Source organism: Myotis yumanensis, unplaced genomic scaffold (assembly GCF_028538775.1).
Source record: "Myotis yumanensis isolate MYYU_CA2020_CCGP unplaced genomic scaffold, mMyoYum1.0.hap1 SCAF_19, whole genome shotgun sequence".
Lineage (NCBI taxonomy): Eukaryota > Metazoa > Chordata > Mammalia > Chiroptera > Vespertilionidae > Myotis > Myotis yumanensis.
In genome coordinates this window covers 25608693-25620837 of record NW_027223770.1, presented here as the reverse complement: position 1 = coordinate 25620837, position 12145 = coordinate 25608693, and the positions used below count along the sequence as shown (strand labels likewise).

The following is a 12145-nucleotide window of genomic DNA, read 5'->3' as shown; positions in this document are numbered from 1 at the left end:
GCCCAACTCATGCTGCCCTGTCCCTCTCTCGGCCATTCTTATAGGGGAAGGTAGACACAGGGCCAATGTCTTACCAGTAGAGGGTGGCGTGCTGCACCAGGGCATATGCGTCCCCATCCTCGATGATCACCTTGCAGCTCATACAGGCAAAGCACTCTGGGTGGTACTTGAACTCCCCGGCCACCTGGGAGCAGGTGGGGAGAAAGATGGACAGATGGAGAGAGTGAGTCCTCGCTGTTGCTAGACTGAGGGCAGAGGTGGGTGAGTGACCTCCGATCAAGGATTTGCAGATCCCGGCAAGAATGTTCCTTTGCACTTCCTGCCCTAGAGCTTCCGGAAGTGCCAGACTGATGTCCCCCTATCATTTTCGAGATTGCAAAAAACTGTTTTGGTCTCAGCCATGAGACCAAGTCCCCAGGAGTAATCATCCCCATTAGAAAGGCTCACAGTTTCTCCAACACAGAGCTGGCAAATCTGCGACTAGGCTCACAGCCCTTTGTCTTAGAGCAGGCAGGGGAGGCGGAACTCTCTCTGCTAGTTCATTCCAGGGTCTCCCTTTCTGATTTCCTGGCCACGGCTTGGATGTATGTATCCTCCTCTCAACCTGTAACTCTCTCCTTTAAGGCTTTCACCCCATTGTGTTGTGTCTCCTCTGTGCCTGCCTACCCACCCACACCCAACACTGGCTTGTTAAGTCTTTGAGGGTAGGATCCCACCCGGCACTATTTCATAGGTGCTCAACAAACACCTGTTAGATGATGAAATGAAGAGAGAGGCCTTGGCTGATGGAAAGACCAGAAGGTGAATGACCACAGGGAACTGGAGGCTTGGTCAATGGACTCTGGTGGCCATGAGGAGCAGAGATGGAGGGACTCACTCACCATGACAGGCCCGGTCATCAGCAGAGAGCACCCGTGGCAGAATTCCCCGAATTTCCTCCAGTAGTCCTTGTGGCAGTACAGCTTCCCGTCCTTCTCGTAGTACCAGTTGGTGAGGGACTCCTGGCATTCCGAACACCTGGGAGGCAAGATAAGGAGTCTCTCCTGGATTCTCGGAATCCACGTTTCTCGGATCCTGTGTTTCTTAACCTGTCTGGGTCTTGAAACGCTTTGAGAATCTGATTAAGAGCCAAGAAGCCTCTCCCAGAAAAAATGCACATCCAAGGAAAACGTGTATATCAAGGATTGAAGCCTAATCATGGCCCCAGGTGAGAACCTCTGGGCTAGACAGGTATCTCGAGTAACCAAAGAAGTTCGTTCACCTCCACTTTTCAAAATGTACCCTTCACCAACTGCATGACTGATATGGCATTCTTTCCCTCAAAATATTAAGCTAAAGAAACAATTAGCCTGTCTGGTGTGACTCAGTGGTTGAGTGTCGACCCATGAACCAAGAGTGGTGTTTCTATCTCTCTTTCCCTCTTGCTTCCTCTCTCTTTAAAACAAAATAAATTTTAAAAGCTATATTATTTTTTTTTTTAAAGAAACAATCAGACAAACCCAAAATGTGAATCACTTGGTAAGACAACTGGGCTTGACTCTTCCAAAAAGTTAATGCCGTGGGGAGTAGGGGCTACAGAGATTTAAAATGCCTAGACACATAGCAAGTAAATGCAATGCCTAAAGCTTGGATTTAAAAAAAACCCACAAAAAAACAGCTTTGAGTGACATTTTTGGAACTGAGGAAATATGAATTTGGACTATACATTAGATTATATTGTGAATTTACTGTCAATTTTCTTTTTTTTTTAAAATATATTTTATTGATTTTTTTTTACAGAGAGGAAGGGAGAGGGATAGAGAGTTACAAACATCGATGACAGAGAAACACCGATTAGCTGCCTCCTGCACACCCCCCACTGGGGATGTGCCCGCAACCAAGGTACATGCCCTTGACGGAAATCGAACCTGGGACCCTTGAGTCCGCAGGCCGACGGTCCATCCACTGAGCCAAACGGGTTAGGGCTACTGTCAATTTTCTTAGATATAATAACAATATTTTGGTTACACAGAAGAATCTTAGAAGAAGCACATTAATTACAGGTGAAAGTCAAAATAACTACAACTTACTTTTAAACAGTTCAGCAAAAATAAATAAATACTGTGGTGTGTATAGACAGATAAAGTGGCTTAAAGTTAACAAATGATGAATCTAGGTGAAGGGTACATGGATATCCTTGAACTACTCTTTCAACTTTTTTTTTTTTTAATCCTCCCCCGAGGATATTTTTCCATTGATTTTTTTTTTTTTCTTTTAAGAGAGAGTGGAAGAGGGAAAGTTAGAGAGAAATATCAATGTGAGAGAAGCACATCAACTGTTTGCCTCCTGCACGTGCCCCAACCAGGGCCAGGACCGGGGAGGAACCTACAACCAAGTTACGTGATCTTGACCGGAATCGAACCTGGGACCCTTTGGTCCGCAGGTCGACACTCTATCCACTGAGTTAAACCGGCCAGGGCTCTTTCACCTTTTCTATGTATTTGAAAAATTTCAAAATTAACATATTGGGGGGCAGGGAACAAACTCCATTAGCACTGTGCACGCTGTATAAGACCCATGTATGTAGCTCCTTTCTCCTCCAGTCCCCCTGAAGCTCCGCCTCAGTCAGGCCAGGTATGTGTTCTCAGGCCATGTCTGCACAGACCAGGTCCTCCTCATTTCTGAGCCTCCTCGCTAAGAGCTCCCTGGCCTGCCGAGACCAGCTCTTTCCTTCTAGTTAACAGACTCTCTATTCCTGTTAAGGCCTCACACCACCAGCACTGGCCACACCCCTGCTTCCCAGAAGCGCTGCCTCTCGGTTTGAATCCTGACCCTGGATTAGTTTTAGTTATGTCATCTTGGGCAGGTTATTTCACTTCTCTGACCCGGTTTCTTCATCCGTAAAATGAACTGCGGTGACAGTGAAATCATATGTATCAAAGTGCACGTCGCTCATATAAAAGACCTAGTACAGTAGGGACTCAGCAAGGGTTAACTATGAAAAAGGACGGTAGTGGTAGCTCACATTGCTGGCCACTTCCTGCCACTAGCTAGATAGCTCTGGACAACTCTCAGTAATTTTTCCTTATTGACAACATGGGACCAGCGGCATCCAACTACAAAGAACCAGTGTGAACACTGGATAAGTTAATGTTGAGGGAAAGCCTTTTGCACACTGTGAAGGGTAAGACAAGTGTATTACTAGAGTGATTTGCTAGGCGCTGCAGACCTAAAAGATAAATAGACAAGGTCCCATTCCACCTTCCAAGAATGTATAATGAGCTGGAAAAGAAAATGTCTAAACAAAACTCAATTTTAACAATACCAGGCGAGAATCCACAAAGAGCACTACTACTTTTAAGCACTGCGGGAGGCCGAGGAGGGGGACAGGAACGACTTGAAGCAGCTGGAGAAAGGAAGGAAAGGGAGACGTCTGTGGAGCGAAGGAGGTCTAAGAAGCAGGATCCTGAGAATCCCTCCTTGTGGAGGACCCAGCTCCCCTAGGTACTCAGCCCACACCGGTGGCTTCTGCCATCAGCCACCCCCACCCCGCAGCATTTCCTGCTCGTCCTATCATGCTGAATTTCAGGGTGTTGGGAGCTTAGTATGGCATCAAGAGTACGGGTATGAAGTGCCTAGAATGGTGCACTGAAAACCAGGCATTATAAGCGGTCGAGGGGAAGACCCCTTTCTGGGCATGCGGCTCACACTCCTCTGCGTAGAAGGCACCGTGGATGAACTCTGAATCGGCAGACCCGGGTTCAAGAGCTTCTGTGCTACATGCTCTTGGACAAGCCCCTTTCCCTCTCTCGGTTAAGTTTCCCCACCTGTAAAATGTAGACTACACCACAGATCCCCTCGATTCTGTGCATGTATGTCTTCCCCTGGATGACCCAAGGTTTAAACCTCAGTACCACCGCTGACCACCTAACTCAGTGGTTCTCCACCTTCCTCTGACCCTTTAATATAGTTCCTCATGTTGTGGTGACCCCCAATTTCATTGTTACAAATTGAACATAATTAAAGCATAGTGATTAATCACAAAAACAATATGTAATTATATGTGTTTTCTGATGGTCTTAGGCGACCCCTGTGAAAGGGTCGTTCGACCCCCAAAGGGGTTGCTGACCTAACTGATCTTGGGCCAGCTGCTTCACTTCTCGTTTGTGACATGGTAACATCACCACCTACCTTCAGGGTAGGATTAAATGAGGTTCTGCATGCCCATGAGGTGCCCAGCAGAGGGCCCGCATTAGAAGGAGGGGCTTCCTTCTTGCCTCCCACCCTCTGGGTACCTGTCTTTCTTTACTAGATTGTGAGCTCCCTGAAGATGGGAACAGTGTCCCATTTTACCTTGGTAGACTCAGCGCCCAGCAAAGGGCTTGAGACAGTCAGTAAGCCCTTAGCAAAGGTTTTTGTGCTGGAAACAGTGGGAGTGGCGAGACCCATCATCGGACCAGGTGGGAGCGCAACGGTTCTGTGGCTCATGGTCACCAGGTCCTGCCCGTCTCGTGGCTTCCGTGGAGAAAAGCCAGCGCAGACGTATTTGCACCCAGCTGCACGCCTAGGCCCTGTTACGTCCTTGTAATGGCATGTGCGCTGCAGGGCACGGGAGCACCAGAACACGTCCTCCCTTCCATTGCCAATATCCTGCTTTTGTTTGCTGCAAGTGCCCCGGCCAGGCCCAGGAGAGGGAGCCGTGAGGGAAACGAGTGCAGGCATGCAGGGGAGAGACATGTGAGCCTGCTGGGGAACGACATCACCAGGGCACACATCTGTGCCTCTGAGAGGCACCGCCAGCAGCGTGGCCAACGTGGGTCGGTCGCCGCAGGTGTCTCTGAAGAACAGGGAGGTGAACAGCTGACAGGAGGGCTGTGGGTTCCCAGGCTGTTTCGCTGCAGAACAGAACACAATGGCTTCTTGGGCCACTGGAGGAGTGGCCACTGCAGACTTGCCGTCCTAGCTTAGATGATTCACAACAGCTCCTGTTACCTGTTACTCGAGCGCCAGCCATATTTCAGGCCCTCTAGGAGGTGCCTCACTTACACACTCAGATTATCTCTAATCCTGACCACCACACCCTGCAAGGAGGTAGGATTATCCTTGTGTTACAGACTGGAAGGCTGAAGAACAATCAGGTCACCTCCGCACGTCCCCTGATACTTGATGGAGCAGGAGTCTGAACCTATGTGTTGGCTCTGAGGCCAAGTCCACCGGACTACGTCACCCATGAGGCAGCACAGCTACCAGGCAGGGCCTCAGGCTCCGTGTCTGTGAAAATAAGAGGCCGGGGCCCTGAGAGCTCAAGTCCCTTCAGTGTTAACACTTCAGGAGGCTTTTCCTTGAGCCCAAGTGATCATGTCATATGGCACGACGCTCCTCCTTCACTTAGTCTACAGCATTATGTTTCCCAGCAGCCTCTGCCCTTTTAAGAAAAGAACCCAAAACACACTCTGGAAATGTAAGGTGCTACTCAAAACAAACAAACAAACAAAAAAACCCCACAGAAAAACCAAAAATCCCACCTCAGATTCTCAGAAACCGCCATGTGGCCACAATGTGTCCTTCCCAAAGCCAAGGTTTTTTTTGTTTTGTTTTTTATATTTTATTGATTTTTTTACAGAGAGGAAGGGAGAGGGATAGAGAGTTTGAAACATCGATGAGAGAGAAACATTGATCAGCTGCCTCCTGCACACCCCCTACTGGGGATGTGCGCAACCAAGGTACATGCCCTTGACCGGAATTGAACCTGGGACCCTTCAGTCCGCAGGCTGACGCTCTATCCACTGAGCCAAACCGGTTAGGGCAGCCAAGGTGTTTTTCAAAAGTTTCAAGAGAAAGTGAAAATCTGCCCTGGCTGCAGGCCCCAGGGCACCCAGCTTGGAGGTGGGGTACCCTGCAGCCAGGGCCAAGCATGGTCACCGCACTCTTCTGAGCAGCCAGAGTGAAACCCTCTGACCAGGGGAGAGCACCGCGAGGCCCCCACGCACGGAGGACGACCTCGCAGCGCCTCTTCTAAAGCACCACAGAGGCCTGGGCAGCCACTCAGCGAACCAAACCCTGGCAGCCAGCTCAGTGGGCAGTTCAGATCCAAACTGAGGTATTCTGCATCAGCGGGGAACTGGTGTAAACTTCACAGATTTCAAAAAAAGATAACCAGTTCAGGTTCTCACAAATCACTCTTAAGGTCCACGGGTCCATGTTCCTTCTTTGCCATTTACTGTGTGTCACCTAAAGCCAGTTACTTTATGACTGAGCCTCAGTTTCCTCCTCTGTACACTGGTGATGATAAAATCTCATGGGGTTATGAGAATTAAATTATTACGGACAAATGCCTAACGTGATGCCTGGCCCATAGCAGATACCCTGTAAGAGTTCATTTCCCTCCCACTCTCCTTTTTTGGGGCGTTAATCCTCACCTGAGGATATTTTTTTCCCATTGATTTTTAGAGAGTAGAAGGGAGGGAAGGAAGGGGGGAGAGAAACATGGATGTGAGACATCCATTGGTTGCCTCCGCACATGCCCCAAACAGGGCCGGGGATCAAACCTGAAACCCAGGTACATGCCCTTGACTGGGAATTAAACCCATGACCCTTTGGTGCACAGGGTGATGCTCTAACCACTTAGTCACATGGCTAGGCCTTTCTTTCTTTCTTTTTCTTTTTAATATATTTTTCTTGATTTGAGAGAGGGAGAGAAACACCGATCAGCTGCCTCCTGCACACCCTCTACTGGGGATCAAGCTCCCTGACCAGAAATGAAACCTTTGCTCAGCCAACTGACCTGCACCGGCCAGGCTGGACCCCTTTTTAATTTGAGAACACCAAGGGTGAACGGAGACAGATCCCTTTTCCTCTCATGCCCAAGCAATATGGACCTGCTTCTTGGCCCAGAACCAGATTTTTGTGAGTTGAGAAGATCCTAAAATGAATTATTTATCCAGTCAATTAGAAAATCGATAGATTCTAATCAGTTCCTATCAATTAGGAAATAGTTACTGTGCATCTTGGATGTGCAAGACCAAACAGGCAAGTGACTACGCTGGGAGATGCCAAGGGAAATATGATAGACCCAGTCCTCACTCACAAGCAACTTATTCAGGCCAAATGTTTGCAGGTACATTTTCAACCTCATGTGGTAATGGAACCAAACAGTCATTATTACACTGGATGTACACAGGCTATAGAACAAGCCCTCCCATGTCTCACATCAATGTCTCCCTCCCTCCCTCCCTCTCCCTGAAATCAAGGGGGGAAAATATCCTGGGGCCTGGCCAGTGTTGCTCAGTGGTTGAGCACTGTCCTATGAACCAGGAGGTCGTGGTTCAATTCAGGTCAGGGTAATGCCTGGGTTGTGGGCTCGACCCCCAGTAGGAGGCATGTAGGAGCAGCCAATCAATGATTCTCTCTCATGATTGATGTTTCTCTCTCTCTCCTCCTCTCTCTTCCTCTGTGAAATACATATATCTCCTCTAACTACATTAGACAAAAGTCACTCCTTAATTTACCTTTTTTCTAAATTCCAATTTGAGGTGTTTTCTTATTGGGAGCCCATGTGTCACTGCACCTCACCCCTGACACGAGTGGCACTGGCAGAGGAAGACGGTGCACTCGGCCGAGCACCACCTGCCCGGGTGCAGGAATTACATTCTTCATTCCCGGCTCCCTCTCCCCCTCCTTGAGGCTGTCACGCCTCATCATGTCTTCGTGGAATCTGGTTTCATCATTTTCCTTGCAACCACAGCCTCAGAAGTCCTGCAGACTCTGTACTCCCCCAGAGGCCTGGGGTCAAGGACATTTATTTGTTCCAGGGAATCCGACAAGGGTCATGATCAGAAGCCTAGGAAGTGGAGGGAGCCCCCCTATGCTCTGCAAAGAAGAAAACTGAGGCCCAGGGAATGGACAGGGACCTGGTCAGGGATCGGCCCTTGCAGACACCCTGTAAGGAAGGAGGGGGCTGATGGTGGGAGCGGCTTTCTGGTGACTGATTAAGACTGATACCTGGGAGAGCGGAGGGTCTGGGTGGTCCCTCCTGTGGGGCACAGAGCCCAAAGTGCTGGCTGTCACTTTGGAAGCGGCTTCAGGAATGTGGCCTCTCTTTTGGGGGAGGGGAGAGGGTCTACAGTGAGTCAGTGAGTCAGTCAGCACCCCCCACCCCCAGCTGGGCAAACAGAGCTGGGAAAGGTGGGGGTTGTCAGGGACAAAGGACAGGAAGACCAGGGGAGCATGGGCAGCCTGGCCCTCAAAGGTCCAGGTTGGGAGTTCATTATCTGCTCTAGTTCCTGAGAAATGTGGTCCTACCCCCATGAGATTAAAAAGGGCCCAGCAGCCTGGCTCCTAAGGGGACAACTCCTCCCTCAAAGTGCCTGTCCAGGATTAAGAGTAAAAGGGATTAATGAGGTCCCGGCTTAAACTAGTGGCTACTTCAAACACTTGGCACCCTGACTCCACCTGGTAAAACCTGCCTCTAAATTCAAGATCAATTCCCAGCTGCTTTTTTTTTTTTTTTGATCCTCACCCAAGGATATTTTTCCATTGATTTTTAGAGAGAGTGGAAGAGAGAGGGAGAGACAGAGAGAAACATCGATGTGAGAGAGACACCTCGATTGGTTGCCTCCTGCCCGAGCCCCGACCAGGGCCGGGGCAGGGAGGAGCCTGCAACTTAGGTATGTGCCCTTGACCGGAATCAAACCCGGGACCCTTCGGTCTGCAGGCCAACACTCTGTCCACTGAGTCAAACCGGCTAGGGCCCCATCTGCTCTTAAGAAAAGAATCTCTGCATCCCTTTGATATGCCAGGCAAGCTCTCTGTCCTCTCTGCTGGGAGAGGAAAGCAAACCTAGAGCACCCCTGGGGGAGGTACCAGCCTTCAGATGATGTAAAAACGGAGGAAGATGGAAAGGCTGGCCAGGGACTCCACATGTTAACAGTTGAAACCGATTGCCTCATCTGAGAAATGGGGCCATTGAGAGATCAAACAATGAAGTGCCCAGCAGGATGCCTGGTAGAGTCAGCACTGAGGACCAGTCCCCCCCGCCCCTGCCCCAAATCCAGAGGTTTCCCACCACTTTACCAGGGTCCAGTAGTTCCGTGAAACCACATGGAGTTCTGCTTTTCTGCCCAGAGCCTGGCCACCTGACTAGTATCCTAGCACCGAGTTCTGGGCATGAGGCTGGGCAGGGGAAGCCAGAAGGGAGAAGTGGACCAGGACCACTGGTGAGGGGGAGGCAGCCCGTGGAACAACAGGCTGCTCCCAACGAATGAAAACAAGCCCCACCCCAGCCAGGAATGACTCCATTCAAGGAGGGACCCCGAGGGCCACTAACCCTCTGGGGAGTTTCTGTTGGAGGTGGGGTGGGGCGGAGAGCAAAGAAAGGCAGATGTGAGGTAGTGAGAAAGTTTCTACACTTCCCTCCCCTCCCAGGAGCTGCACGGACAGAGGGCCCCAGAGGTACTCAGGCCCGAGACCCGGCATGCGCGGGGGCTGCCCTTGCAGCTCGGGAACATTCCAAAGCCAATTGTCCCTGTCTGGGAAGAACTTTCCCAGGCCTTTCCCTAGCAACTGTATTCACCTGGGAGCTCAGGAACCCTTCAAGGCCAGAGGCAAATGTGCTTGCCATTAAGAATGCCTACTGTATACCAGGCTGCCCACACCCAGATCCTGTCAGCTTCCATGGTTTTGGCAAAACCTGTCCATCCTGCTTGTTGGGACAAATTCCTGGGCAGGCAGCACAGCCTGCAGGTAACATGCGAGCTGGGAGAACAGCACCCTGTTGGGGCTCTTCCCCGGAAGCAGTAGCACCGAGCGCAGGCAGGTCAGCAGCATCTTCTGGAAGCTGCTCCAGGTGTGTCTGGGAGGGAAGGAGGGCCCAAGTTCCCCGGGAGCTTCTTTCTGGGCAGATCCCTCACCTTGCCGTTGCCAGAACAGATTCGACTGGCTTCTGCCTGACAGAACCGATGGTCAGAGGAGGAGCGAAATCGGAGCAGCAGATTCAGGGAGGATTCTGCCCTCCCTTCAGGACCAGGGGGGCGGGGGGGGGGGCCCAGAAAAGGAGATGGGGAGGGAGGGACTCAGAGCTCAACTCACCGAAAGGGGTCTCTGGAGGTGAAGTAAGCCGAGATGGACAAGTAACTCCCCATCTTCTTCCCACACCAGACAAACAAGCTCAGCTGCAAACCCGTCTGGGAGCGCCTCAGGCCGGCTGCAGTCGGCCACCATGACAGGCCCGGGGCTCCCGGCACCTCTGGCTGCGGGCCGGCTGCCCAGCGCTCACCTCTCCCTCCGGAGCAGCTGAAGAGGCGTGAGGACTCTTGCCTCCTGCAGATTCCCGAAGGGGCTCATGGCAGGGACGGTTGCCCCCCCCCCCACTCCCCCGGCCCCCGCCCAGTTCTCAGCAGCTCTGGCGGCCCCTCGGACTCCGGGAGGACCACCTCTCTGCGGAGGCTACACACACACAGGCATTCTGGGGCCAGGCCGGTGACTAGCTAAGAAAGAGGCGCTGCTGTCAAGTTAGCCTTCCCCCTCGGCCCCACCCCTGATGAGGGAGGGAGGGAGGAAGAGGAGGGGCTCCTCGCGGAACCGAGGTGTGTGGTTGGAGCAGCTATTAGGAAACAGACCTTGCAGGCAAGGGGTGGAGCTGGGCTGAAGGGAGGCTGTAGGCAGGCGCCGCTGCAGACAATAACCAGGGCCGGCTGAGCGTCCATCCCCGAGCCCGGGGGCAGGGCAGGGCAGGAGAGAGGGTGCGCACATCAGCCCCCATGTTTCCCCAGCCCGAGAAGCCGCCCAAAGGATGGTATCGCGGCTCGGAGGTGCAGAAAAAGCCCAGGATACCAGTTTCAGGCCAAGCCACGCCCCCAGAAGGGGGGCTGGGCTCTCTGGCCGGAGAGACAGGTCCGGAGAGATGCCCTCTGGGTTCTGGCATCGCCTTGGTCCTGGCACTAGGCTCCCCATTCATCCCTTTCCACTGCCTGGCCTGGGGACAACTCCCAGAACTGGCCGACGGGGGCTGCCACTCCTCTTCTGGGAAGATGTGCACCGAGGATGAGGAAACAGGGCCCGGTGGTAACTGACACTTGACGTTGCTCCATGTGGCAAGCGCTGCATAAGCACGCTCTGAGGTGGCAATGACCTCCACTTTAGAAATAGGGAAAGTTTTCCTAAGGCCAGAAAAGCCAGTCAGCGGTGGGGCTGGGATTTCAGTGTAGGCCCACGTGACTCTGGAGCCAGAGCCAGAGCCCTCAGCCCCGGAAACGTCTCCCTCCACGCCCTTCTGCAAGTAGGAGCGAGCACAGGGACGAGAGCCCAAGTCACCTGTCCCCCCTCTCTCATTCATTTGCTCGTTCCCAGAATGCCATCCGTCGGCCGTAGTGGGCAGCGGTTCTTCTTTGTGTCCATGGTAACGAGGCCTCTCAAACTGTGGGGCGAAGGGCCTCGGTATCTGGAGTGGAGGCTTGCCTGAAGCCCCAGGGATGCCCAATCCAGAGCCCACCACTGGAAAAGCCCTTTATCCCCTGCCGATAGGACGATGGAGAGAAAAGGCAGGGCTGCTGGAGAGGACTAGGGCACGGCCAGACCTCGAGGTTGAACTTGAGGGAGTGACACCAGCTCTCTCCCACCGGGCGCAGACTCCTCTCCACTGAGGTCACCCTGCCACAGTGACAGGAAAGTGTGTGGCAAAGGTGGTGGTGACTGGATTACAAAGGAGCCTCTTCCCATTCCTCTACTGATTGGGCACAGGGATAACAATGAACGTGATAAGATAGTGTTTGCACCCTGGTATAAGCTACCACGTATTGAGCACTTAATATGTTTCAGGTCCTGTGTTATAGTCTCCGAATCTATTTTTCAAAATATTTTTATGGTGGTAAATATATATATATGATGTTACATTTGGCATAACCATTTTTAATGTACAACCTGGTGGCATCAGTGACGTTCATAATATTGTGCAATCATCACCACTATTTCCAAACCATTTTCACCACAATAATCTCTTATATTTTAAAATGCACCTGTCCTTTGACCCTCCTTGGCAACTCCTCTACCCTATCCCAGTCCAACCCCTTGTCTGTCAGTTCTCTCGTCCATCACAGTTCTTTTTGTCTGAACTCTAGTTGATGCAGCCAATTCCCAGTGGGTTCTTAGGACTCAAGGCCAGTGGCTTCAA

The 12145-nt window shown here is 51.7% G+C and overlaps 1 protein-coding gene across 3 annotated transcripts in view; it reads right to left on the bottom strand.

The window, feature by feature from the left end:
* Window positions 1-12145, bottom strand: part of LIMK2 (LIM domain kinase 2) — a 53868-nt gene that overhangs the window by 16743 nt on the left and 24980 nt on the right. The window contains exons 1-3 of one of the 3 annotated variants that reach the window (XM_070399883.1): window positions 10253-10377; window positions 882-1017; window positions 75-184 (exon numbers count right to left, since the gene is read on the bottom strand). In XM_070399883.1, coding sequence (XP_070255984.1) covers window positions 75-184; window positions 882-1017; window positions 10253-10320 — 314 coding nt within the window. In that variant the 5' untranslated portion in view covers window positions 10321-10377. The other 2 variants (XM_070399884.1, XM_070399882.1) reach the window with 2 other exon arrangements.